The sequence below is a fragment of the Mixophyes fleayi genome, chromosome 1 (assembly GCF_038048845.1).
Source record: "Mixophyes fleayi isolate aMixFle1 chromosome 1, aMixFle1.hap1, whole genome shotgun sequence".
Taxonomy (NCBI): domain Eukaryota; kingdom Metazoa; phylum Chordata; class Amphibia; order Anura; family Limnodynastidae; genus Mixophyes; species Mixophyes fleayi.
Window position 1 is genome coordinate 313,558,678 of NC_134402.1, and position 26,455 is coordinate 313,585,132.

At 41.0% G+C, this 26,455-nt stretch overlaps 1 protein-coding gene across 5 annotated transcripts in view; it reads left to right on the top strand.

Moving 5' to 3' along the window:
* The first annotated feature begins 1,617 nt into the window (after positions 1-1,617).
* CHD8 (chromodomain helicase DNA binding protein 8) overlaps positions 1,618-26,455 on the top strand; it is a 111,874-nt gene continuing 87,036 nt past the window's right edge. For 4 of the 5 annotated variants that reach the window (XM_075212078.1, XM_075212115.1, XM_075212097.1 and 1 more), the window contains exons 1-6: positions 1,618-1,758; positions 7,441-8,254; positions 10,675-11,037; positions 13,305-13,410; positions 13,786-14,053; positions 15,295-15,409. In XM_075212078.1, coding sequence (XP_075068179.1) covers positions 7,577-8,254; positions 10,675-11,037; positions 13,305-13,410; positions 13,786-14,053; positions 15,295-15,409 — 1,530 coding nt within the window. In that variant the 5' untranslated portion in view covers positions 1,618-1,758; positions 7,441-7,576. Of the gene's footprint in view, positions 1,759-4,637; positions 4,740-7,440; positions 8,255-10,674; positions 11,038-13,304; positions 13,411-13,785; positions 14,054-15,294; positions 15,410-26,455 lie in introns of those variants that run through there. The other variant, XM_075212087.1, reaches the window with a different exon arrangement.

Consider the following 26,455-nt stretch of genomic DNA (forward strand, 5'->3'; position numbering starts at 1 on the left):
ATAGGAAATAAACTCACCACTTCAAAGGTGACAAGTTCCATTGAGCAATACTGAACTTTAGTGTTTGGTCACCATAGCTTAGTAAATGGGGGTGTTGTTATCATTACTGTTGTTAATTTTGTAAGGCTCCAGAGTGCTAAATAATGGGGAAGCTGCATACATAAAATAAGGAATACAAAAAGTAATGCAGACAGGAAAACATAGGATAAGTTGGGCCCTGATCATGAGGGAGCTTACAATCTATTGGGAAAAGGACAGAGACGAGAGGAGTGCATGAGGCTCAGACTGTAGATTGCAATGGTTGTAATGCTGTACCAATGTGAGTAGGTGGGAGTAGGGTAGCATAATTCCCAACTGTTCAGATTTTAGGGCTTTGTCCCGCTAGTGGGAATGTTGGGGGGAAGGGAGATATCCAAAGGGCAGCCTAGTGCTTCGCAGCACTGGGCAGCCCCCTGGGGTGTGGCCATGCCCCCTGTCCCTTTACTGTGAACTTGCATGCAGGGGCAGGCTGGGATGCCCCCCATTCCAGTCCCCTAGTGTGCTACCTTGGGCTGGGTCGCTGGGCCACCTGCATTTTTTCCATTAAAATAGGCTACTAAGTCAAGTCTTGCCCCCCGGGCTAAAAATCTGCTAGCCCTCCCCTGCTTGCATGTTAGGAGGTATGGAGTAGGCTCTAATAAATAGGTGGGTTTTCAGAGAGCTTATATAGATTTGAAGTATGGGAAGAGTGCTCAGGCACGGGTTGAAATTCTTTAAGTGGGTAGCAGCACATGGGAAAACTTGCAGGAGGGAGTGAGAGATTTATCAGAGAGGAGGAGAGGTACAGCTCAAAGGCAGATCTAAGAAGGCATGAGGGACAGTATTTTGAGAAGGGTATGGTGTTGTGGAAAACTCTGTGAGAGTAACTAATCTGAATTGGATACTGGAGGATATGGCCAGCCAGTGTAGGGATTTGCAGAGTGGTGCAGTGATTGTGGAGCATCCGGAGAGGAAGATCCAAGGGGCTTATCACATCAAGATCATCATTGGCAATTCCCTAATTTCATTCTACGGTCAGTAGAAATTAGGATTTGCCCCTGGAAATTATCACACGCAATCTCTACAGCAAATGTCCCTAGAAACTATTTTTATAATAGGGGCATATAGATTTGCATTACAATATTGTGGTGATCATTACATTACAGATTAGTAATGAAGAGTACACCTAGAGTTTTACACATATTATTTCTGTCTAATTTACCCCATATCTATTCAAAATCTGTTTATACAGTAAACATATTTAATAGTATAGATTGACAAGTATCATTCATTTTGATTTTAAGTTACTAATGTCAAATATAAACAAGGCTTTCTCAATAAGAATGTCACAATTTTTTTAAACTAATCATTGGTTTAGATTTCCAATCAGGCATTATAATAGACAGCCCTAACTGAAGGACCCTTCTGCCCTCTTCCGTGGGTATTTCCTGGATAGCACAATCTAGTTTTTGTGTGAATTTCGTCACAAGGCTTGTCTGATTGATGTGCCCTTCGACCAATTGAACGTAAAAGGGGGTGGGATTTATTTCATGGGACGTATCGTTGGCTTAGACCGTAGTGACGTAAGGCGTAGTTTTGTGAGGCTGAGCTGCACCGCACAGCACGTCCATGCTCGGCATAGCCGGGACCAGCTCATAAAGGGTCAACAGCGGCCGAGACCCGGACAGTGTGACGTCACAGATGAGACGGGGGCGTTGACGTCACAAAGTGGGGTCACAGGTGAGACATGGGGGGTGGGGTATGACCTAAATGCATATCACGTATTTACCCACAATCGTCTCCGGAGGAGTATCCTATATATCAGTGTATGATAGACACATGTTCTTCGGTTGTTTATATACATGTAATCAGTGTACAGAGTATAATGTATATAGTTATTTCTACACTACATGTCTGCGAATCATGGACAACACTGGTCACCACACTCACAGCTTCCTCCAGTCTATAGAAGCTCTGTATCACGCTGCTCAGACACAAACACTAATAGCAGGTCTAAGAATTTAGGAGCACACAGGGTAGCAAGTTACTGATCTATTTCTATATCAGGAACACATTAGGCTATGATGTCACTGGTGAGCAAAAATGAGGGAAGGCTTCTTTAATATTAATTTACTGTTATCTTTTTATTATTATTATTATTATAATACCACAGGCCATGTAGACAAATTTGTTATAGTAGACTTATTGTGCTTATAAGCAATATTTATTTTACCAGATGTTTTGATTTTTCTTTATAACACCTTGTACACAGTAGTGTCAATTGGAAGCTTTAACATGTGTTCTTAAGGCCTGTTCATTTTGCTTTGATGGTTTTAGTCCAAAAAATAACGTAAATACTCTGGACCTGTTAAAACACATTGTGAAAAGTGTTAACTTTGCTTTGTATCCATTTTGATGTGGTCTGGTTTTCAGAAGTGTTGATGATAAAGTAGTTTTGAGTTCCATGGTTTAGCTCATAAAGCACATAGCAGGGAAGCTTTTGGGGTACATTAAATGAGCTTCAAATTGTTCTATTAAAAGCAAGGACAAAGTACAAGGTGGTGTCAGTGCTTTAACTAGCATTTTAGTGCCTGTGGGTACAATTCCTTATAATTCTGGTTTTATTTAAGACCTCTAGAAATGGACCTGAACCACCTGCTGTCTCAGGTAAAATTATACACTGTACCCCTTCCTACTTTTTTAATAAAGGGATTGAATAAGTACTCATTCTATCTCTAAGTATTATACTAGCAGCAAAATTACTAATTTGGAGAGTTATAGCAATAATGTACATGTAATTTGGTATTCCTGCTGCCTCATTATAGGATGTTGATTCCCATGGTTTTGCGGCTACAAGATGGGGACAAGAATTAGAAATCACGTGGGTGATGATGCAGATAAATTTTGTGCTTATAAATAATTTTGTTCTTTTTATATATTGTGGTGTGATCAGAAAAATCCATTCGCTTTAAATGCAACAATGGATCATTGCATAATTGTGTGTTCGGCTCGAACACATTGAACCCTGAGACCGATGTAAGCAACTCACACTGCTAATTGCTATATCAGTGCACATGGAAATTAAATGTATGATAAATGGAACAAGGTTGCATTTTTTTGGTCCATGTCTTTTTACATGTTCTCAAATTGAAATTGGCAGTGTGGTGTAGTTAGTCAGGAGGAACATAGAGGGGGAATAATACTTTGTTCTTCGCTAAAATGTACCAAACATTGAGCATGAAACCAATGTCATGTAGCAAGTAATCACACCTTTTCCAAGCACTACCTATTGGGATTGATGAACACTATTATTTATTGCACCAATATATTGCAAAGAGCTTTACAATGAATATAGATTGACCCCATAGATCTTGCAATCTATATTCCTCACCACACCTAAACACAATGGTTACATTTCTTTTTAAGGAGCCAAATTGGAGTGCCAGTAGGAAGCTCACACAAACATGGGGATAACATAGGGCCCTATCATCATCATCACCATTTGTTTATATAGCGCCACTGATTCCGCAGTGCTGAACAGTCACATCAGTCCCTGCCCCATTGGAGCTTACAATCTAAATTCCCTAACTTACACACACAGACAGAGAGAGACTAGGGTCCATTTTGATAGCAGCCAATTAACCTACCAGTATGTTTTTGGAGTGTGGGAGGAAGCCAGCGCACCCGGAGGAAACCCACGCAAACACGGGGAGAACATACAAACTCCACACAGATAAGGCCATGGTCGGGAATCGAACTCATGACCCCAGTGCTGTGAGGCAGAAGTGCTAACCACTGAGCCACCGTGCTGCCCTATGACAATTTCCATCTCTTAGGCATATGTCATTCAACTTCAAATGTTTGAATTTAACCTAACCAAAATAAAGACCTTTTTTTTTGTAAATTATCTGATTTACTCCACCTACTCTACATTCGTAAGACTAAATTGCATATTTTGTGGGGTGATACATAGGCAGGGGCAAATGGGGTAATAGGATTTTTTCAGAATCCTCCACTTGATGAGAAACAGTGAATGAAATGAGTATCTATGCAGAAAAGAGGTTGGAGGCACTGGTCTGTACAGATCAGGATACATTATGTTTACAAAATCCCAAGACTGGTGAAATACGTTTGTTTAATGAAGGGGATTTCCTGATGAGAGAAGTAAGGTATTGCCTTGGATATATAGACTGTGGTTACGGTTTGCGGCTGTCAGCCTAGTTTGTACTGTGGGTGCTCTGGTTACTTAGAGAGAGTGTATGGTTAACCCCTTGTGAATGAGCAGTATGGTCCCGCCGGCTCTAAGCCCTGTGTCCTCTCCCCCCATCACCATAGCGCGCCATCTGGAGTTGATCGCCACCAGAGATGACCATGTATCGGCTATTCGTGTCAGCTTTTCATTCATTCTCAGGCGCTGGTGTCGGTTAAATCGAGGCTGGTTTTGCTCTTGCCTTGGATACGGCAAGGCCTCAGTGTAGTGGGAGGAGCGAGTTCCTCAACCTAACCCTGTACCTTGCCATTACTCGTGATTGACTCTGTAACCCGCCAATAGCAAGAGGCTGTGGCGGCACGGCCCGGAGGGGGCGGGGCATGATTTTGGTTAGGTTGCGTCGTGTGCTCTGTATGGGGAGGAGAAAGCTTACAGCACAGCAGCATGTGTGTAACCGGGAGACTGCGTGTGTATATTTGTATACTTTGTAAATATACGACCAGGAAAGCATGTAAGTGCATGGGGTGGAGTTTGGTCATGTTTAGCGTCATATACTGTATTTCTCTTCATAGAAACACACTCGTGGGAACACATATTAATCCTAGGTAGAAATGCATGTGTGTAATCATAAGGAATACAGTTTGTTCCGGTCGGTACAGGGACACTATTAGGCTTGTTTGTAAAGTAATAAATCGGTCCTGTCATTCACTTTCGGTAAAGCTTGGTTACATAGCAACATTGTCCTTAAAGCTGAACTACAATTTGACAGACACATGAAGCAATGGTGTGTGTACAATATTTGGTATGTAGATTTCTACACACATATGTATGTTATATTTTAGTGTATGTACACGTTATGGCTGCTTGTACACACAACCCTGGCCACACAAACAATGAGGTGGTAGTTGTATGGGTACAAACATAAATATTGTATTTTTACATAGCAAGGGATGAAATATATTTTAATACAAATATCTGTTTTACAGAGGTGTATGAGCATAAAAAACCCACAAAGTGCACAGTCTCATTCATGGGATTAGTGACATGGTTCCTGTTATGATGTTTAGACAGATAAATGTTATGGAGAGTTCTTGTTTTAACTTTGTCATTGATTGTTTACTTCAGTGTATATTAAAAATAACTGGTTATTTTGAAAATGTTTACCAGTGTGTTGGATCTAATTAACGGGCTCCTTTCGAGTGAAATGGTAAAAATAATATAACTTGTCAGCATAGTTATACGGTATCACTCACACAAGCATTGTAGCCTACTGCTGTATCTGTATGAACAAGCCATGGTGCTGTAGGGTTTTGTTTTTTTTGCATGGTTTAATATTATGCCATAGTAAACATTTCATCATCATCATCACCATTTATTTATATAGTGCCACTGTACAGAGAACTCGTTCACATCAGTCCCTGCCCCATTGGAGCTTACAGTCTAAATCCCCTAACATACACACACTAGGGTCAATTTTTGATAGCAGCCAATTAACCTACTAGTATGTTTTTGGAGTGTGGGAGGAAACCGGAGCATCCGGAGGAAACCTACGCAAACACAGGGAGAACATACAAACTACACACAGATAAGGCCATGGTCGGGAATTGAACTCATGACCCCAGCACTGTGAGGCAGAAGTGCTAACCACTCCGCCACCGTGCTGCCCTAAATATTTTTACATTTTCAGAATCCAGTTCAAAGAACAAAGCTGTGTCAGACCGCTGTTGAATGGGGCTAGCATGTTTCCAGTTAGAAATGTGCTACCGTTCATAGTGCTCGAATCATACCATACGGACACATTGAAGTAAATTGATACAGTTATGCTCAGTAAAAGATGCTTATAGTGTCTTCAGAGCGCAATTACTACACTGTGATAATAGACACTCCCCATTTACTTCAATGTGTCATCACAAGGTGATTTGAATGCTAGTGCTTTTCTAGCTGGAAAAGCACCAGTCTGACACCACTCTTAACATGTTGCTAAAACAATTGAGGAAATTATTACACGTGAGTTAAAATGTAACCTGTATACAAAAATGGAGGCATTTGCAGTATATTTTGATTCTAATTTTGGATTATATTTGGACACCTGTTTTTTGGGACTCTGGAACAAACCTTTCATTTCCCTGCATTGTTTTCTGCTTTACCTGCTGTATTCTGATTAAATTTGTTTACTGTATGTATGAAGAATGTTTTATAAGTGGAACTATATAAGGCTAAACAAAAAACATACCTTGAACAGGTTGCTGCAAAGTGCAACATTTTGACACTTGAGGTGTTGGTAAAACAATTGAGGAAATGAATACATATGAAGGTTAAAAATTTAACCTGCAGAGACAAAGGGAAACGTTTGCAGCATATTTTAATTCTATTTTTCTGTTACAGTTTAGTAACTGTGGAGTAATATTCTTTGTTGATCTGACTTTGTGATTCATGAACTCCTCTTGTTCGATAACAATGTATCACTGTTTCTCTTTTGGTTTTGTCACCTGGCTATTCAGCGCTTACATTTGAACAGTTTACAAAGTGATTGAGACTGGTTAATAAGTATTTCTAAAGTATCGCCTACAGCTTTTTATTTCTAATCTCTAAACACTTTTACTCTTAATGAATAAGGTGGAAGATGTTATTGGCCTCTAAAAGGTGGGCAATATTGGCCAGGATTGAATTTAGCCAGAATATAACAAAGGCTGGAAATAATGCAACACACACAAGCAGGCTAATGCTAAAATGTAGAGGTGAGCCTTTCATTTATGGGTTTACAGTCTACTGAGTGTATGGATAATATATGTTTGCAAGATAAAGGTTGTAGAGATGGCTGTACTGCATGTTTGGTGCGAAAGTATCAGGACTAGAAAAGTAAGGTTCTAGCGTTTTGTGGGGGAAACAGGTTTAGAGAGGTACAAGGCAGCGGCTGGTTATTTACATGATACTGTGAATGGAGGTAATAAAAAGTAGATAAACCTTTGAAGAATGTGGGAGCCAATCGGTCAAATCTAGCAGACATTTAGACAAATTGACTACTAAGCCTGAAGTGCCTATCGCTTACTATAAAAGGTACTAAAACGTACACCTTACATTCAGGTTGTAGAAGCTTACAGTTGGTTCAATGTTCTTGTTGCACTACACAAGACTAAGAGTGATACACAAACTCATTGTACAGTCACATATATATACTAATATGTTATATCTTATTGTTTGTTTTCCCCCAGACTATCATCCTGGCTCCTCTCAAGTTTCATCATCCTGTCACTTTAAGAGTGAGTGACGTCCATTATCACTTGCTCTGTGTTCCTGGGGAAGGCTACTAGTCTTCCCCACTGTGTATACCTTGGAAAGGACTCAAATATGGCTGACCCTATAATGGACCTCTTTGATGATCCAAATCTATTTGGCTTGGATTCTCTCACCAGTGATTCGTTTACCCGAGATGGGCCAGACACCATGGATGAAGCGCTTGGCTTGGGTAGTGTTCTGGAGCCTCTAGAACAGATCACAACAGACAGAGGTGTTGGGCAAACAATTGCAGGTGGAATTGAGCAGAGAACAGAGCCACAGGTCCTGCAGGACAATCCTGCTGCTATTGTCACACATGAGCCTGTGCTGTCCTCACAGTCAACTACAAATCAAGAACTTCTTAACCTTGGGAACCCCTTTATGGGAACCTCCACAACTGGAGGAGTTGCTCCTAAAATCATGATTCTTAAAGCTCCACCAGGCATGACTATGAGTGGCTGCCCAGTGACACAGATCCAAACTCTGACTCCTGGCCAGTCAGCCAATGGAGGGAAAGTTACCTTTGCTAAGGTGTTGACGGGAACCCCACTGCGACCTGGAGTATCCATTGTGTCTGGGAATACAGTGCTGGCTAAAGTTCCAAACCAAGGAATTGGAGGGCAGCCAGGGTCTGTCAGACCTGTTCGACAATTACTGCTTCAACCAGTGCGCACTTCAGCAGCCACAACTGGTACAGCCACCAATACAAACATCAAACCTGCAGTTACTTTGACTTCCACACCTCAGCAGGTATAGTAACCATTCACATAGTCATTTTTTTTTTAAGCATGAATTTTCCTGATTCTCAATTGTTTAGGGTGTTTTTTGTTTGTTTGTTTGGTTTTGGGGGAGAGGTGGTCTATTTGTATTATCTGCATCTCCCCCATTGTACCACCCAGGTCTGGACAAGTACTGGACACAGGCTGGATTTTCTTTTTATTTACTCTTCTTTTTTTTTTTGGGGAGGAAATTATGGTTTAACAACGGATATACACAGATGCATAGCTATATTCTATGATAATTATAATGATATAGGCTTATCCACCCCTATATAGGCTTATACACCCCTCTAATATTTTTTGGATGATTTCATTTTGCATTATCTCCATATATGAGGTTTTTTTTACCTAATAATAATTTTTTATTTAATTTTTGTATCATTGCAACACTAAAAGACTTACCATTAACACTCGTTAAGTCACTGGGTGATTTTTTTTTCAATTGACATAGACATTTGACATTTAATAAATTGCTCGATACAATCCATTAATGCTTGATACCTAACTGTTCTTTCTTAAGTCATCACATGTCAACTTAGATGGGTGTCATTCTCTCATATATGAAAAGAGACTAACAAAGACCATTAATTGTGATAATATATAGCAGAACAAATAAAACGGATACAAATTAAAGTGTTTATTATCTGTGAAATTTAAGAGATAACAAAATAAGTGTAGTTGATTCTGCACTTTTACTCATAGTACACAAGTTTTATTAATTCACTTTAGTTTTATTTCGCAACCTTTCTTGAAACCAGAAATGAAATCCATTTTAATGCATATCAATAAAATATATGATTTTAAATGTAACAGAACATCTCGTAGTTCCTCGATTATATACTTCTGTTTTTTTCTGGTGGTGTGATTAAATATGGCGGAATGCTTTCAAATGTTTGGAATATACAGATTTAGCAGAGATTGATAATAAACGGCACTGCTTGCTCCTGCATGACAAAGAGAAGCTGCATTTGCTTCAGGGGCAGCACGGTGGCTAAGTGGTTAGCACTTCTGCCTTACAGCACTGGGGTCATGAGTTCAATTCCCGACCATGGCCTTGTCTGTGTTTAGTTTGTATCTTATCCCCGTGTTTGCGTGGGTTTCCTCCGGGTGCTCCGATTTCCTCCCACACTCCAAAAACATACTAGTAGGTTAATTGGCTGCTATCAAAATTGACGTGTGTGTGTGTGTGTGTGTGTGTGTGTTAGGGAATTTAGACTGTAAGCTCCAATGGGGCAGGGACTGATGTGAATAAGTTCTCTGTACAGCGCTGCGGAATCAGTGGCGCTATATAAATATATAGTGGAGATGGTTTTTAAATATGTTTAAGTGTGAACATGCACTACAGTTTATTTTCTATAGTTATAGGGAACAGTCAGTCCTGTGACCACTTAGTTTTTCCAAGCATTTTACATATCTTGGCACACACTGAATCGGTCTACAAGTAACCTGGCAAGTTGGAACAAAGCTTTTTTTGGCTATCTCATAACTGGATAATCAGGATCAGGGTATCCAAAAATTCTGGCATGGGCTGCTTTGGTACATCTTTGTTTTCTTTATCTGTAGTAATGGCACATAGGGGGGAATTCAGTTGGGTGCATTACTGCCAAAAGTAACGGCGCCTGCACATTATTACCGATATTGCGGTAATAGTGCGCCGAATTACTGTTAATATGGTAATTTCAACGCCAGATTTTTGCTCGCGGCTCCCTGAGCTGCGAGCAGAAAACATGACTGTATCAACAGTAATAGGTTTAGCGCGGCGTTGCTTTGGGGTGAATTGAATTCTCCCCATAGTGTTTTATTTTCCACACTCAGGAGACAGGCCATTTAGTTTTTATTAATCATATAATGCCTAACCCCCAGCTTCTCACCTGTTTTTGTTTTTTGTACCACAGAGGTGGATACGTGACCATGCATCTTTTTTTTTTTTTTTTTCTTTAAACTGAGGGACAGCCTAAACTGTCCCCAGTATCATGTCATGAGTTTACTTTTGAACCTCCCTGATCAGCTACTCCTGATACTGGACTCCCTTATCAAATCTCTGCCCTCAAGGGGAGCCTTCGTGCTGTTATGATTTATCACTGCTGTTTTCCCAGTACTACTGTCCCAGTTTACCAGTTTGGTGAAGGATGACTGAGCGCCTGCTACCTCGCCAACCAGGTGGCCAGTAATCCACAAATATTTTTCGTTGCCCAGTTTTGTCAGAGGGGGGTAAATCCGGTGTTTGGAAAGCATTGCCGTGTGTTCCTTTTCAGTGGGAGAGTGGCGGAGACCATGCTGTTTTCCTAAGATGGCACCGCCAGCTGATAGCTAGTTTTGTGGTGTGTGGGTTTATTTTTAAAATGTTGTCTTATTTTTCCACCTAACACTTGTGCATTTGCGTTCTCTCAGGGTGATTCTAAGCGCATTACACTTGTGCTTCAGCAGCCTACACAGTCTGCCTCTGGAGCACCACAAGGTCAGCGTCATGTGGTACTGGGTGGTTTCCCAGGAAAGATTGTTCTTCAAGGGAACCAGCTGGCAGCTCTGACCCAGGCCAAAACTCCACAGGGACAACCAGCCAAAGTGGTGACTATTCAGCTGCAGGTTCAACAGCATGCGGGGGCAGCAGGACAAATCCCCCAGAAGTTTCAGATTGTACAGCAAACACCAGGTGGTCTGACGCTTGCACCTGGAGGGCAGCAAACACATCTACTAGGTCAGCAAGGAGCACAGAGACTTTCTGTACCTCTTAAAGTTGTCTTACAGCCACAGGTGAGTGTGAATATTGATGACTAACCAAGCAGTATACTACTTGAGAGTGAAAAACGTTTTCTATAAAATATTATAGAAAACGTATGTCAGGCGTTGCTACAAACTTGTCAGATTTTAGAATGACTACATTGAAAAGTGTATTTTTCTGTAATTGTTTTCTTGTTGGGTGGATGAAAAATATTTATTTATTTTTCCTCCTTTTTCTCTGCCATATCTTATAAATGAATAACCCTGCATAAGAGGACTCATTGACAGGTTATTTTTAATTGAAGCGCATAGACATGATGTAGCAGTAGCGTTTGATTCCAATAAAAAAAAGGTTTTAGCTGACAATTTGAAAAGATAGTAATATGTTTTCGCCCCCTCTCCGCTATCTCCATTTACTATATATAATGGAACATCACAGGCATGCATCTGCTTTTTCTTACTTTGTTGAAACAAAGCTATACTCTGAAAAATAGTTACTGTTTAATGCTCCAGAAAAGCTGAATTTTTCTGTTTACATTACATTTCTTCATGCTGATAAATATACATATATATTGATAAATACTAGTTAGCAAAGGTGAGTAGCAGCTAATGAATTGTGTAGTCTCCAAACAATATGTATAAGCAAAAGAAAATGCTTAAATTGTAAACCCAGTACATGTTTAAAAAATTGCAGATGCTAATAAGAACACAATTTATTAAAATAATATACTTAAGTATAAAAATATATAATAAACACCTTTTGACGCACTCAATATATGAACGGCAGATGCTATGTTTTAGTATCAAGGCAAATGCAGTGGGTCAGTAATAGAAGTCTACAGTTTTGAGGTTTGAGTTTTGCAGATATTAAATGGGGGTGTAACACATCTGGTGGGGTGTGCTGGATATACCTGTCTTACCAGTTGATGGTAAAATGAAATTTATACTCGCAACTCCATTAGTCTCTTCAATATGACTCGGGAAATAAACAATCTAAAGTCTACCACAAGCGCTGCCTCCAGCTAATAAGAAGAGTTCTTCTGAGCTGTCCCCAGTGGTCGGCTCTTTTTGTTTTTTGTGTTTTTCGTATGTCTGGTCATCTTTTGCAGTCTGTCTGCACCAAATCTGCTGTATTGGACTGCAATTGTGCTAAAATTACTTTAATATTCAGATTTCATTTGATTTTCTTGTTGGAGAACTGAATGAAACTTTGAAATGGTGTAAGTAAACCTTAAAAATTATACATTGGGTTTACTTTACTCAACAGAGTTGTAAAGGATATGTAATGTTCCCACATTGTTTTTGGGTTTCTTGTCAAAGCAATGTGCTCTCCCTGGAGTCTTTTCAAAGTTCTGTATGTACCTACCTTTTGATTAAAGGTGTTCTACATCTTCAAAAGCAATTTTGCCCAAACTGTAAACACTGCCCCATTTATACCTTACCAGCACAGACAAGGGACCCCTGCCATTTGCAACGTCCTTAGTATTCCTTTCTGGAAGAACACGGAGGAAGAAGAGGTATCTGTCATGCAGGGATAAAATGATGGCCAGTTCCCAATTTAGCGAGCAGTAGCTGCTTGCGCACAGGCTAACATTTTAGTATTGCATATCGGATACCTCCTGAGCTTCTGCTCCGAAAGAGGCCTACACTGTGTCTCCAGCAGAAGGCTTGGTACGAATGAATATTGGGGTCTGTGGCACCTAATAACAGATGGGTGTCCTAACATTAGAAGTGTAAAACTTAAATGGAATAGTATTGTTGAAGGTATGAATGCGATCTACACGATTGAAAGAAAAAAAAGTAGCAGCTTTATCCATTTTGGATAAAAAAAACTGTTACGTCGGTGACTGTTGGCAAGTGAGTGGAAACACTTGTGTACCATAAGACAAATTACATAAGGCTGCTGAAAATCAAAAGGAAATTTTCTAGTGTTGCTACAAAATTAATGTGTTTTGCCATGGTAATATAGGAGTAGTATTAAAAATTTAAAATAATCATGACTATAGACTTTTATATCAATATATAATCCTTAATGGGCTATGCACAGCTAATAATACTCAGGTATATTTTTGTGAGAAAATAATGCTTAACTGTGAGTTTATTTGAATATGCAAGATGTTGTTCAGATAATAGCTACACTGTTTAGCCTTTAGGAGCAGATATTTTACACCACACGATTGGAGCATTTATGGAATGTGAAAAAGTATAGGATTGGGTGCACAATTTGATACGTAAATAAGGATTTTTTTCAGAGCTGACTGTTTGCTGAAATCTGCACCAATGTATGTGTTGCTTTTCAGGCGGGCTCCTCGCAAGGTACTACACAGAGTCTGTCAGTGGTAAAAGTTTTGAACGCAAGTGAAGTGGCGAGTCTCGCAGCTAGCCAAACCTTAGTGAAGGTTGGAGGTATGTTCTAAATTATAAAATGTAAACTTTGATTGCTTTTGATGATCTTGCCTAAATTTGAGTAAGATGGCGTCATTTTTGGTATCTATAAAATATCTGTTCTTTCCAAGGCTGAGAACATTGATTATAATTAATATTAAGACCTCTTTTTACTGAAATGCAAAGCCATTATACCGTGTTCACATTACATTGCAGCTTATGTAAAGCCTGTTGCTCAGTGGATCTTAGCCATTTAATAATGCAAAGTGTACAATGTCGTAATATTTATTCTTATGACAAGCTTATCCCCAGTTGATGACTTTCATGTCATGGTTATCAAATTTGCACTCCATATTTTAGTAAAAGGGCATTGCTATATTCTTGATTCCATGGCAGGCGAAACTCGTAAGATGGATAATCAGAAGAAACAGGAAAAGGCAAACCGCATTGTAGCTGAAGCCATTGCCAGGGCTCGAGCCCGAGGCGAGCAAAACATTCCCCGTGTTCTGAATGAGGATGAGTTGCCAAGTGTCAATGCTGAGGATGATGATGGAAGTAGGAAAAAGAGGAAGAAAAAGAAGGGTGACTCTGGTGATATAAACGACAAGTCCAAAAAATCCAAAGGGAGTGGAAGCTCAAGGTCTAAGAGCAAATCAAAGCCTAGGTGAGGGGAGTAAAAATATATATATAGTGTGTATTTGTGGTATTTTGTGGGGTATCCAGCTGTGGATATAATTATATCATAGCTAACACATATATGTAAGTGGACCAAATAATATGAATTATAACTTTAATCTCCTGTAAATAAAGTAGATAGAATTGTCTATTTTAAGCAACTTAAGAGTACACAAACATACATTCACAGAACACAAACAGCTACAAAGCAGGCATTGAACTAACCAGCTATGGACATAACAACCTAAAGCTCACATTTTTAATATCTATGGATAAAACAGAAATGCTGTCAATGGTTAGCAGTTTTAGCTCGTCAGCCATTCCCAAGAATAATGCAGAATAAAATAAAGTTTAATACTGGTAATGACCAAGCGCTGTCTATCTCCTCACAGAGGGATAATTGAGTGGGGTGCTGCCTAATAGGGATTATAATGGTTTCCCTACCATTCAAGAAATGTAATAAATAAATGCAATTCCCTGGCACTCCACCACTGAATAGTGTAAAAAAAAATCTCAAATACAAAAATATAATCTAATAATGGCAACTCTTTATAGTATAAATGGCATATAGCTGTATAGCTCTGACCAGAGTTACATATTGTATACAGTGATCAAATAAATAAAATGCACATATACAAATCAAAACATATAATAAAGTCCAAAGTCTTGATAATGCATGAATTGCAAGGTGATCCTGGTGGATCCCCTGGTTATCCAATAACATAGTTGGAACTATACAGAGAGTGCTTTTGGGACGTCTCATGTATTTTCTCTAGACATCACTCTCAGATGCTATTTCAGGATCACCTTGCAATTCATGCATTATCAAGACTTTGGACTTTATTATATGTTTTTTGATTTGTATATGTGCATTTTATTTTTTTGATCACTGTATACAATATGTAACTCTGGCCAGAGCTATACAGCTATATGCCATTTATACTATAAAGAGTTGCCATTATTAGATTATATTTGAGATTTTCTGTTACACTATTCAGTGGTGGAGCGCCAGGGAATTGCATTTTTTTTTAAAAAAAATAAAGTTTAATTAAAGTCCTAATGTCCATAGCTTGTTCCTTCAACATTTGCTTTGTTAGTTGCTGAATGGTATACTGAGAATTTGGTGATAGACTTAAAAAGTTGGAGACGACTGATATAAATCCTTACATAATGTACAGAAAGCATGTAATGGTTTCATATAAAATGAATTTTTGTATGCACTGATCTTAGTACAATCACACCCATTGTGGGGAAGAAGAGGAAACGGAACCCATCATCTGACAACTCTGATGCTGAAGTGGTGCAATCTCAAGCGTCTCCAGCAGAGGATGAAGACAGTGTTCAGGTATTGTTAAATCAAAATGCTAGAGAGGTTGTCATCTATCATTTAAAAATAAATGAAATTTGAATATTGTGGCACTTCCTGATAACTAAAGAACAAAACGACTGACAAAAATGTACATTTCACAGTTATTGATGTTGGCTAAGGTCTGTATAGCGAGGCTGTGGTTGGCCCCGACGAGTCCCACGGTTAAAAATTGGAAGGCACTGGTCAATACCACCATAAGGCACGAGAGATTTGTTTATACTTGCAGACAGGCTCTGAAGGAATTTGAGAATATATGGTACAGATGGTTAGAGTCTCCATTCTATCCTATGTCATCTAGTACAGATGCTCTATCTACTTAAATGTATGGCTACCGCAGTTCTTATAATAAGTATCTGAGTCCATGTAATAAACCCTGCATGTGTAACATACTTATGTATAAGCATTTACGATGTATGATCCTGAATGAATATAGCACATTTATTATTATTATGCTTTAATGTAATCTTGTAAATTCCGTCATTTAATTCCGATATGTATGCGATTGTTTTTCTTTTTGTTGTTTAGTATGTTTATATCTTAAAAAATTTCAATAAAAATACTGGATTTAAAAAAAAAAAAAAAGAACAAAACAACTAAGAAGGTTTAGCATTTACTGTTTGACAAAATACTTGTCACTCCTCCTCACTATTACAAAGGTTATTAATTAGTCATAGAATTTGGAAACCACTTACACATCAGATTTGACAAACTAGTGGCCCTCAGCTATGCATTGAAAAACCAACCAACAAAAAAAAAAAAAAAAGATTTATTTTTTCATTGCCAAGTTTAAACTTCCCTAACACAGTATTTGAGGATGGCACTTGATGTGTTAGAGCCACACTGCTTCTTGTCTTTGGGGAAACTGTTCAACAATTTTTCCCCCTCCTTTTTTCTTCTTTTCTAATTTTGCACACTGTATACAGGATTTTAAGCATTTTTCAGGCATCTACCATTAGTTTTCCAGTCTGGTTTACCGTAAAATCAAAGATGAAAATCATTCTAAGTACATGATGGTGGCGATAAACTGCTCCCAGACCTGTAGACTAGCTAGTGGTCCTTGTTGACCACCTGCCAAAATAGAACCAAAATTGGCATTCCGCTTGTTATAGCACTAATCATGTACCACCTCAGAATGGCAAGAATTGTTGGAGGGAAACAGATGATACTTGTAATATATCTGCAGACTTGTTCAACAAGCTCAGGAGGGAGGTGTGGATGAATTACATGTTTAAGTGCATGTATTGGACTACCTTCAAACCATGATTTCCACTGCATGCAGTACTGAATAGTCATACATGGGTTGGTCTGAAGGGTAGAAACTAAACATTTGGAAAGAGTGGCTTTTGTCGTGATGAAGTGGGTGAGAGGAATAGTGGAAAGAGGTTACATACTGGACCTGTTGGGGCCACTGGCAAAGCGGCCCCTCTCCCCCTCTAGGAGACAGGCTTTGCAAGTGGTTATATAAGTAAATGATGATGATGGTCATTCAGAACTGATTGTTCCAGTCCCAAAGGAGCAAGAGTTTTGGGTTATTGCTCACACCTATTTCTTTTGTCCTTCCGTCCCATCCTGAACTTGAACTCTCCCAACTTACACTTGGAGGTAGTCCCGTTCAAAATGGAGTCTGTTCAATCAGTAATCAATTGCATGAAACTAGACTAATTTCTCGCTTCCTTGGATATAAAAGATGTGTTTTTTCCCACATTCTAATATGGGAAGGCATTCACAACCTTCTGTTTTTGCCATGGAAAATTCACAGTACCAGTTCAGAGCACTACCCTTTTGTCTAGATACGACACCAATGGTATTTTAAAAGTGATGGTGGTCATGGCAGCTCTTTTAAGAAAAAAAGGAGTGACTGTCATATCATTCTTGGACGATCTCCTGATAAAGGCGAACTCTACCTCTCTTCTCCTAAACCGTTTGTGCTTGACAGAAGAAACACTGGAACCACACAGCTGGGAATAAACGATCAACAAAAATTCAGTGTTCAAGCCCAGTGCATAATTTTTCTGGGTCTCCTCTTCAATACCAAATGTCAGATTTCGGTTATTCAGAAATAAGTAAAGGTCTTATTGTGCCTGAAGAAAGTATCCATTTTCCATTGCATGAAGCTGATGGGGAGAATGGTATCTTGTTTTGAAGTGGTGCAGTTTGAACAATTCCACTCCAGGGCATTCCAGAACGAGATTCTAGGCAGGTGGTTGAGGTCCAATCCTCAATTGGCAACACCATTTTTCAAATTGTCACCACAGACCCGTCGGTCCCTTCTTTGACGGCTGATTACAAAGCATCTTAACCAGAGCTGACCATTCTCTGTATGGGACTGGACCATCTCGACAACAGTTGCCAGTCGCAAGGATGGGAAGTGGTAATGCTAAACTTTCTTCTTCAGGGGCTTTGGTCCAAAGAGAAAGCAGAGCTACCTATAAATGTGCTCAAACTAAGGGCGGTTCTCAACGCTCTAATGTGGGCTCAGTCACTTTTGAGGTACAGACCCATATGTATTCAGTCATCCAATGCCGCTGCTGTGGCATATATTAATCATCAAGGAGGTACAATACATCCTCTAGAGATGAGGGAGGCAGCCGAAATTATGCACTGGGCAGAATGTCATTTCCCAGCTATCTCTGTGGTTATTGTCACGGGTGGAAAATTCGCAAGCTGACTTTTTCAGTCGGCATGCAATCCATCCTGGGGAATGGTCTCTCAATCTGGAAGTGTTCAACTAGATTGTGGAAAGATTGGGGGTCAACAGTATGACTTTTTGGCTGAACCACAATGTAGCTAGGTACTGTGCAAGAACCAGGGATCCACAAGCATTTCTAGTGGATAATAGGACTGTCCCCTGGCAGTACCTGCTAGTGTGTTTGTTTTTTTTTTTTCTCTGATTTCTGTTACCATGGGTGCCGAAGAGGGTCAAAAGAAAGTGGGTACCAATAATTCTAGTGGCACCAGAAAAGACCGGCCAAAAAGATCATTGTACGCCAATCTTCTAAGCATGATAACAGAACCATCATAGAGGCTACCTCTTTGAGAAGATCTTTTAAGCCATGGACGATTTTACCATCCAGATATAGTTTAGATGACTTTGACGGAATGACTCCTTCAGGCCATGATTCTACCTAAAATGGGTCTTTCTGAAAAGGTTATCCAGACTATAATCGGAGCCAGGAAACCAACTTCTAATTACCACAGTGTGGAAGGGCGTACATAGACTGGTGTGAAAGACAAGGTATTCACACTGCTTCCTTTAGATTGACAATAACCTAGCGATTCTTACAGAAAGGTCTGGCTAAAGAGGTTGGCTACCGGCATTATCCATCTTCTTCCAAAGAAAACTGCCCATTATACTGGATGCCCGGAACCTTTCTTCAAGGGGTTCTCCATGCGCAACCGCCCTTTGTTCCACCTATAGCGCCATGGGCTCTGAATTTGGTCCACTCAGCACTACAAAAGTCACCCTTTGAACCTCTGGAATATGTTGACTCTGAAGGGTTTTTTTTTGTTTTATCTTTCTATATCTTTCATGTTGATTGTTTCTGGGCAAGAAGAGATGGCATTAAACCTATATTTTTGAGGATGGTCCACAACACTTTGCAATACTCCAACATCAGTCTGCTTTCGTAACAAGATGGTGTAGGCCAGTGGTCCCAATTTTTTTTATTTTTTTTGAACAGCATCCATGTCTGTACTGGGATCTCGGGGGCGGAGCTAATCCCCAGCACCTCCATGGTGTGCTTTTTCTAATGGAGGAAATCCCACAAAAATTGACAGACTGCACTTACAGCCTTGCTCTGTTTTTAACACTTCCTCTCCTATATACCTTACAGGGAAGTATTTTGAGTGGGAGTACTTTTTCTGTGGTAATAGTCTTGTCTGTTACTGTAGCTACACTTTTATTCCTCTCTATTGGATTGAACACTACAGCTGTTCGTATTTCTCATCCCTTTTCGGTTAAGTCTGTTGAGAGGGGGGGGTGGTAGAGTAGTCTTTTATGTATTTTGATGGTTCAAAATGTCGAGATCAAATGCCTAATGGATAACCTGAGGCAGACTCCCATTGCGAAGCTGAGGACTGTTTAGCGCGTAGGCAGGGCAGGACGTAGCTGAGATGGCCGAGCCAGTATGGGCTAAAACTTGGGTCCAGGCTTTTGCTGAGCTTGCTTACCCCCTTGGGAAAGGAAGGTGATCCTTCCTCCCAATTCCATTACTGAAACCTCAGGAATAATCCTCTCAAGAGGGTTTGAAGCAAGGGGTTTTCGGGCATTGTTACAACGGGACCAGATTAGCCAGCTGCTTGAGCTCGGAGCCTGGCTAAATCTGTGCAATAATGAGTGCCTTCCTCTTTAGAGAGGACTTTGGCATTTGTGATCTGGAGTGGACTCTAAAGTACTGCTTAGTTCAGTCCTGTGAAGAGTCTGATTCAGAGTTCTCTTCACGGAAGAAAAGCAAGTACTTAAGAAACCGAACTCTGAGGAACCATCAGGTTTAGATGACTTTGTGAAAGCCACTCAAGAGGCTCTTAACATTGAAGATTAGAAGGTTCCTGATATTTCACTGTTTAAAAGAAAAAACACACCAGTCTGGGTTAATAATACAGTGGAAAAAGACAATCTCTGAAGGATTTCAGTCTGAGTTGTTGACATTGGTGAACACATCCGGGTGATGCTGTTCGGGGTTTCGGGCTTCACTGTCTAGAAAGTGGCTGCAGAGTCCAAGAGGACTCTTGAGTTCCTATTCTTAAGGACAATATGCTGTTTGTCCCTGAACTGAATAAGATTCAGTCTGATAATAAGGGGGGGGGGGGACGACAAAAGATTTCCCTCCTTCCCATTAATGCTCCTAAGCCAAGGCCCTAGATTTCATTCCTTTTGCTTCTCAAGGAAATCTGGGGGGACAATCCTCCGCTCCATGTGGAGGGCACCTTAAGAGGGAAACAGGCTTGATAAGCAAAGCAACTAGCTTCTATCCTGTCAGCATGGCAGGTTTTTGCCACATGTGTATGTGATTTAAGTGGGAAACATTAATAAGTGGTTCTGGTGGACATAAGGACACTATAATAAATCCTTTGTGGTGTCAGAAAAGATGTATTCATTGTTAATTAACTAAGGTAACGCCAGTCACGGCTAGCTGTTCAGATTGCTGTATCTGGGACAGGCTGAGCGTTCGTGCCACAGGATAAAGTCATTTTGACTTGTCATGGTTGATCTTCCAAAGACAAGGAACCACTTCATTTATTGGATGTTGTCAGGGTTCTGAGAATCTACCTTGGTAGGGCTTCTTTTAAATGACAGAGGACCTATTTTGTGCTCTATGATGTGCAAAAGAGAGGTTGACCTGCGATTTAAGAAAACTATTGCTGTATGGATAACTTTGAAAGGCATATATCTGAGCAGGAAAACCTTCCTGAAAACGTGAGGGCACATTCTACCAGATTGCGGAGTGCCTCCTTGGTGGCACATCACATTGCTTCAGCTGTGGCGTGCAACCACCTGTTCTTCTGTCTATATGTTCACAAGATTTTAAGGGTTCAACATGTTTGTGTCCAAAGAGGCTAGTTTTGTACTGGGCACAGCATCTTCAAAATGTACCCTCCCTTACTTTGGAGTGTCCTGCAATCGGATGAATGAGAGAACCAGGATTTTTGCCCTTGCTTAAAATCTCTTCTCTGATCGTATTGGGGTGGGAGTGAGGTACTGCGCTTCCAAACTTTACACTCTTGTTTTTTTCTGTTTAACATTTTAAGTTTTATGTTTCTGTAAAATATAGTTAATATCTGGAGTTCCATGAGGACAGTGGATATAGAAAGGGAGGAGTCTTCAGAACTTGTGCAGATTCAAATTAAGTACCTAACTCCTATAATAGGCTCTATAACCAAGGTTGTAAATTCCCAAATGGAATAGATTGAATGATTTAACGGAAGTACAAGAATCCTTTTTTTCATATACACTTGTATTTAAAATATTGTGATCCTAAAGAAACAAAGACAAATCTTTTTTTTTTTTGTTCTTTCCATTTTGTGTTCTTAAAAGGTTCTTGTGACACATTTACAAGCCATGTTTGGGACCAACAGCTGTAGTTTATAGATGTGCCTACTGGACTAAGGAAACCAGTATTGGGAGGGCAATGTTTAAACCATACACTGCAAAGTTTTAATCTAATTAAACTGCAATCCATAGTATAGAAACCGTACGTAAAAAGGAGGTGAAAGTGGGGGCGTGGCCTGGCGGAGCATGTAGTAGGACGTGCAGACTAGAGTTTCCCAGCCTGATTATCCAACATACCTATCCTGCCGCAGTACGAATATACCAAATTAGATCTGGTCTAATGAAGGAGATGCCCCTTTCTCATCCGGTCGGAGTTGTTCTGTTGCCGGAGGCTCTGGGTGGCTACTGTGGACGTCTGCACCCGGTGCTGGGCTGGGCTTGGTTTGTGAGTAGCGGAGAAGTCTCTGGTGAAGCCGAGCACCCGTGAGGCATTGCGGAGACTTGGTCACATACCTCCTGTTTTCTGTTCGGGAAACGTTTGGGAGACATCGGGCTGCTGGCCGCGGGCTGTGAGGAGGACAAGTGTAGCCGAATCTTCCCGCCACGGGACAAGTCGGGGGAGTGATTGCTGTGATCAGGCAGCTATATCTGGAGGTGAGAGGCTGGCTGGAGGACTGCTTATCTGACAAATCTCATATGGTAATACCATGAGTGCAGGCACAGCTTAGTCCCTACTCTTTATTTGGATCTACTATTTATTCTATATAAGTTGCCTTTGCTGGGACAGTGGAGAAAGTTTGCTGATCTACTAGATTCCATTGGATGATCCTCTGTCTGAGTCCCCCCTCATACAGGTGTTTGCACCGTAAACACCTTTTTTCTGCCTTCTCACTACGTCTGCTGTATTCTATTGTGTGAGTAGTGAATGCTGGCTGTATACTCATCTGGGATCTCTGTGGTTTCCTTCTGTGAGTTCCCTGTATACCACCCAGTACTGTTTCTGTTGATATCTGTATATAGAGGGTGTCATCATGTGCAAGCACTCTGCATCTACCACTGCTGCCGGCAGGCTTGAGAAATATGCTCGCTCTGGTTCCTCTGCAGCCTCTTGAGGGACTTCAGTGCCTGAGCCGCAGGTGTCCCAGTCTTCCAGAGATGCAGCTTTGCCTGCAGATTCTGTTGCTACCCTGCAGGAGGTCTTGAAAGCTATTGCTGCCTATGGAAAAAAAAGGTAACGGACAAAATTGGAGAGGTGCAGGCTGACTTGACACTGTTGAGGCATGATTTTCAAAAGATTCGGGAATGAGTCACGGAGACGGAGGCACGTATCTCCATTCTGGAGGACACCACAACTCCTTTACCCCAGAAGATTGCTGGTTTGGAGACTCCGACATGGAGGGTCGACTCGGACGCAGCAATGTTCGGTTGGTGGGTCTACCTGAAAGGGCAGAGGGAGATGCTCCTGAAACCTTCTGGGAAAACTGGATGATTCAGACGTTTGGTAGAAAGGAGTTCACAAACCAGTTTGCGGTGGAGAGGGCACATCGCATCCCAGCTCAGAGGCCGCCTCCTGGAGCGCCGCCGCGCACATTTTTTGCTAAAGTGCTTCATTATAATATCGGGGCAGCACGGTGGCTCAGTGGTTAGCACTTTTTGTCTTACAGCACTAGGGTCATGAGTTCAATTCTTGACTATGGCCTTATCTGTCAGAAGTTTGTATGTTCTCCCCATGTTTGTGTGGGTTTCCTCCGGGTTCTCCGGTTTCCTCCCACACTCCAAAAACATACTGGTAGGTCAATTGGCTGCTAACAAATTGACCCTAGTGTGTGTGTCTGTCTGTGTTAGTGAATTTTAGACTGTAAGACCCAATGGGGCAGGGACTGATGTGAATAAGTTCCCTGTACAGCGCTGCGGAATTAGTGGCGCTAATCTGGTTTTGATACATTAAGGGCCCTTTAAGCCGAGCCAGAGAGTGGCGGTATTCCAGGACTTTTCGGTGGATGTACAGAAAAGCAGAGCGCAGTTCATACAGGTGAAGAGGCGCCTTTGTGAGATGCAACTGTCACATGCTATGCTCTTCCCGGCCAGATTGCCGGGTGGTTGCGGATGGAACTACCTTATTATTTAATTCATCAGCTGAGGCAACTTCCTGGCTGGATAAGAGAGCTCCTAGAGGCCTTTGCCCAGTTTGAAGATGTTCCTGGTGATGTATATGCTTTTTGGAGGGAACTGACATAACTGATTACTGTTTGATCCAAGTAGTTAAATGTTTGAGATAATTCTCTTTAATACGTATCATTATGAATCCTGTTTGTATGTGCTGAAATGCTCCTGATTTACACACATTCGTTATCACCTTCCTAACTAACTAAATAAAGTGATCTATTTAATGTTCCCTCATATTCTGTATGTATTGACCGGATGGTTATGGGATTTTGGGGTAGTATTGTGAATGTATAGGCTGGGGCCCCCCATGCTTGAAAGGTTATGGTCTCCTCTCCTCTTATAGCATATTCTAGCGTTTCCGTAAATATGTGGGGATAGCTGTGTGTGTAGGTTGTTTTGAGGGGGATGGGGGGTATTATTATTATTATCATTTATTTGTTAGGCGCCACAAGGTTTCCGCAGCGCCGTACATAATACAAACAGGAGACCATACAGGGTGACATAGTACAGAGCAATAAACACCTAAGGCGAGTGATAGGTTGAATAGGTGTGCAAGGTAGGAGCAGGCAGTAGGGGAGAGAGAGAGCGAAGGAGGTTAGAGGGGATGGGATCAAGCGGACAGGTGGAGGGTGGAGAGGAAAGAATAAGGGAGCGAACTTCATTGCCAGATGTGGGGTGGAAGGAGCACCAGAGTTGGATGGGGGTGGAGCAATAAGGGCAGGGGGAGAGGGGGAGGAAGAAGAGATGTTAAGTCTGATGGCCTCAATTTTGGAAGAGAAAAAGGTGCCGAAGTCAGCAGTGGAGAGGGAAAGTGGGACTGGAGGAGGGGGGTGGGGGGGGGGAGTTGTTATAGGCTCCAGGTTTGTCTAAGTTGGGGGTGGATATACGGGGAGGGGGGTAGTTTGAATAGTGTAGGGAGTAGTAGGTTTACTACAGTTCAATGCAGTGTCAGATTGTTTTTTTCTTATGCAAATATTTTGAGATGTTGAGGTTTATTGATTTTGTATGTGTTATTATGGCTGGGTGTCTGCCTGGGTCTGGAGGGGTGGTTCTTTATGTTAAATTGTGTCGTGTATTCCCCGATGTTATGGCAATTGGGAAGATGAGTAGGAGTTCTGTTAAATTTCGGACCTGGAATGTTCGTGGTCTAAATGATAGAACTAGAGACCATTTAATTTTATCTCAACTAAAGAAATATGAAGCCGATGTTATTTGTCTTACTGAGACTCATTTAGTGGGAGGTAAACTGTTGGATCTTAAGAGACCATGGGTTGGTTGGGCTTATCATGCTACTCACACTTGCCACTCCAGGGGGGTGTCTCTCCTTATACGTAAAAGAGTTCACTTTGTTTTGGAGCTGGTCGAACCTGACCCATTGGGTAGATTTGTATTTCTGGGAGCATTTTTGACTATACTCGTATAAATCTCTTAGCTGTTCCATCCCCTTATAATAGTGAAGTTCTGAAAAAATTTAGTGATTTCATGTCTTTATCTCCTGATACTCCTGTGATCTGTTGTGGGTATTTTAATCCTGCCCTTTGATAGGTGGAGAAACTCGGATTCAATTTATGCTGGGAAGCCGAAATTTACTGGTCTGGTGAATAAGATGGGCTTGGTGGATGTGTGTTGCGTCTGAAGCATCCGGCAGAAGTTTGTTTCTTCTGTTATTCTACCTCACATTATGCTTTTTCCCGAATTTATTTGGGACTCCTCTCTAAGAGGTTATTGCCGGCTGTGGTGGATATTGCATATCTACCTAGAGGGATTTCAGACCATTCTCCTTTAGTATTAATTCTGAAATTTAATGCTTCTCGGGGCCAAGTATTTTGGAAGCTTAACCCTTTTTGGCTGACGCCATTGAAGGGTGGTGATGCATTAGAGTTCCAATGGGAGGGTCATTTTGCCATAAATACGGCATACGGCTGCTCCACCTCTCATATGGGGTTCCTTTAAGGCCTTTTTAAGGGGATCCTTGATCACTAATATTAGTCGGTTTAAAAAGGAGTCCAGATTGCGGGGAGATAGGCTTGAAAAGGAGATCTCACGGTTGGAGGAGGTGTATCCCTCTCCTCATATGGCATCGGACAGGCAGACCCTGTTGGTGGAGCAGTGAGAGTGGTCAGACTACTTATTAGACAAATCAAGACATAAGCTGTTGTTTGCTAGACACACGCAGTATTTTGCGGCGGATAAGTGTGGTAGATTCCTGGCGTATAGGGCTAGATTAGAAAGAGCGGCGACTGTAGTGGCAGGGATTACGGATGCTTTGGCTGTTGTGCACACTTTGACTGGGGAGATTAGTGAGGTTTTCTATAACTATTTTAAAGATGCGTATGCATCTATGGCTGAATATTCTGATTCTGACTTGGACTTGTACTTGGCGGCTGTTTCCTTGCCTGAACTCAGTATGGCTAGCAGGGAAAGTTTGGATTTGTCGATCACTGATGATGAGATTGTTGCTGCAATCTCTTCTTTCCCAAATGGCAGAGCTCTGGGTGTGGATGGGGTCCCTATAGAATTATATAAGAAACATATGGGATTCTTTGCCTCGCTTGCAAGAAATGTTTGAGCTTTAGAGATCTGTGTTTCCGTCCATGTCTGAAGCTCTTATCATTCTTATTCCTAAAACGGGGAAGAACCCCTTGTTCCCGGACACACACAGACCTATATCCCTGTTGACAACAGATATTAAAATATTGGCAAAGATTCTGGCGTCGCGGCTGAGTCACGTGAACGTCGAGATTGTGCATTCTGACCAAACTGGTTTTTATGCCGTGAAAATCTACGCCTATAAATTTGCGCAGACTTTTTTGCCATCTGCAGCTGCCTCAACTGGCGAAGGCGGTGTCGTTAGATGCTGCTAGGGC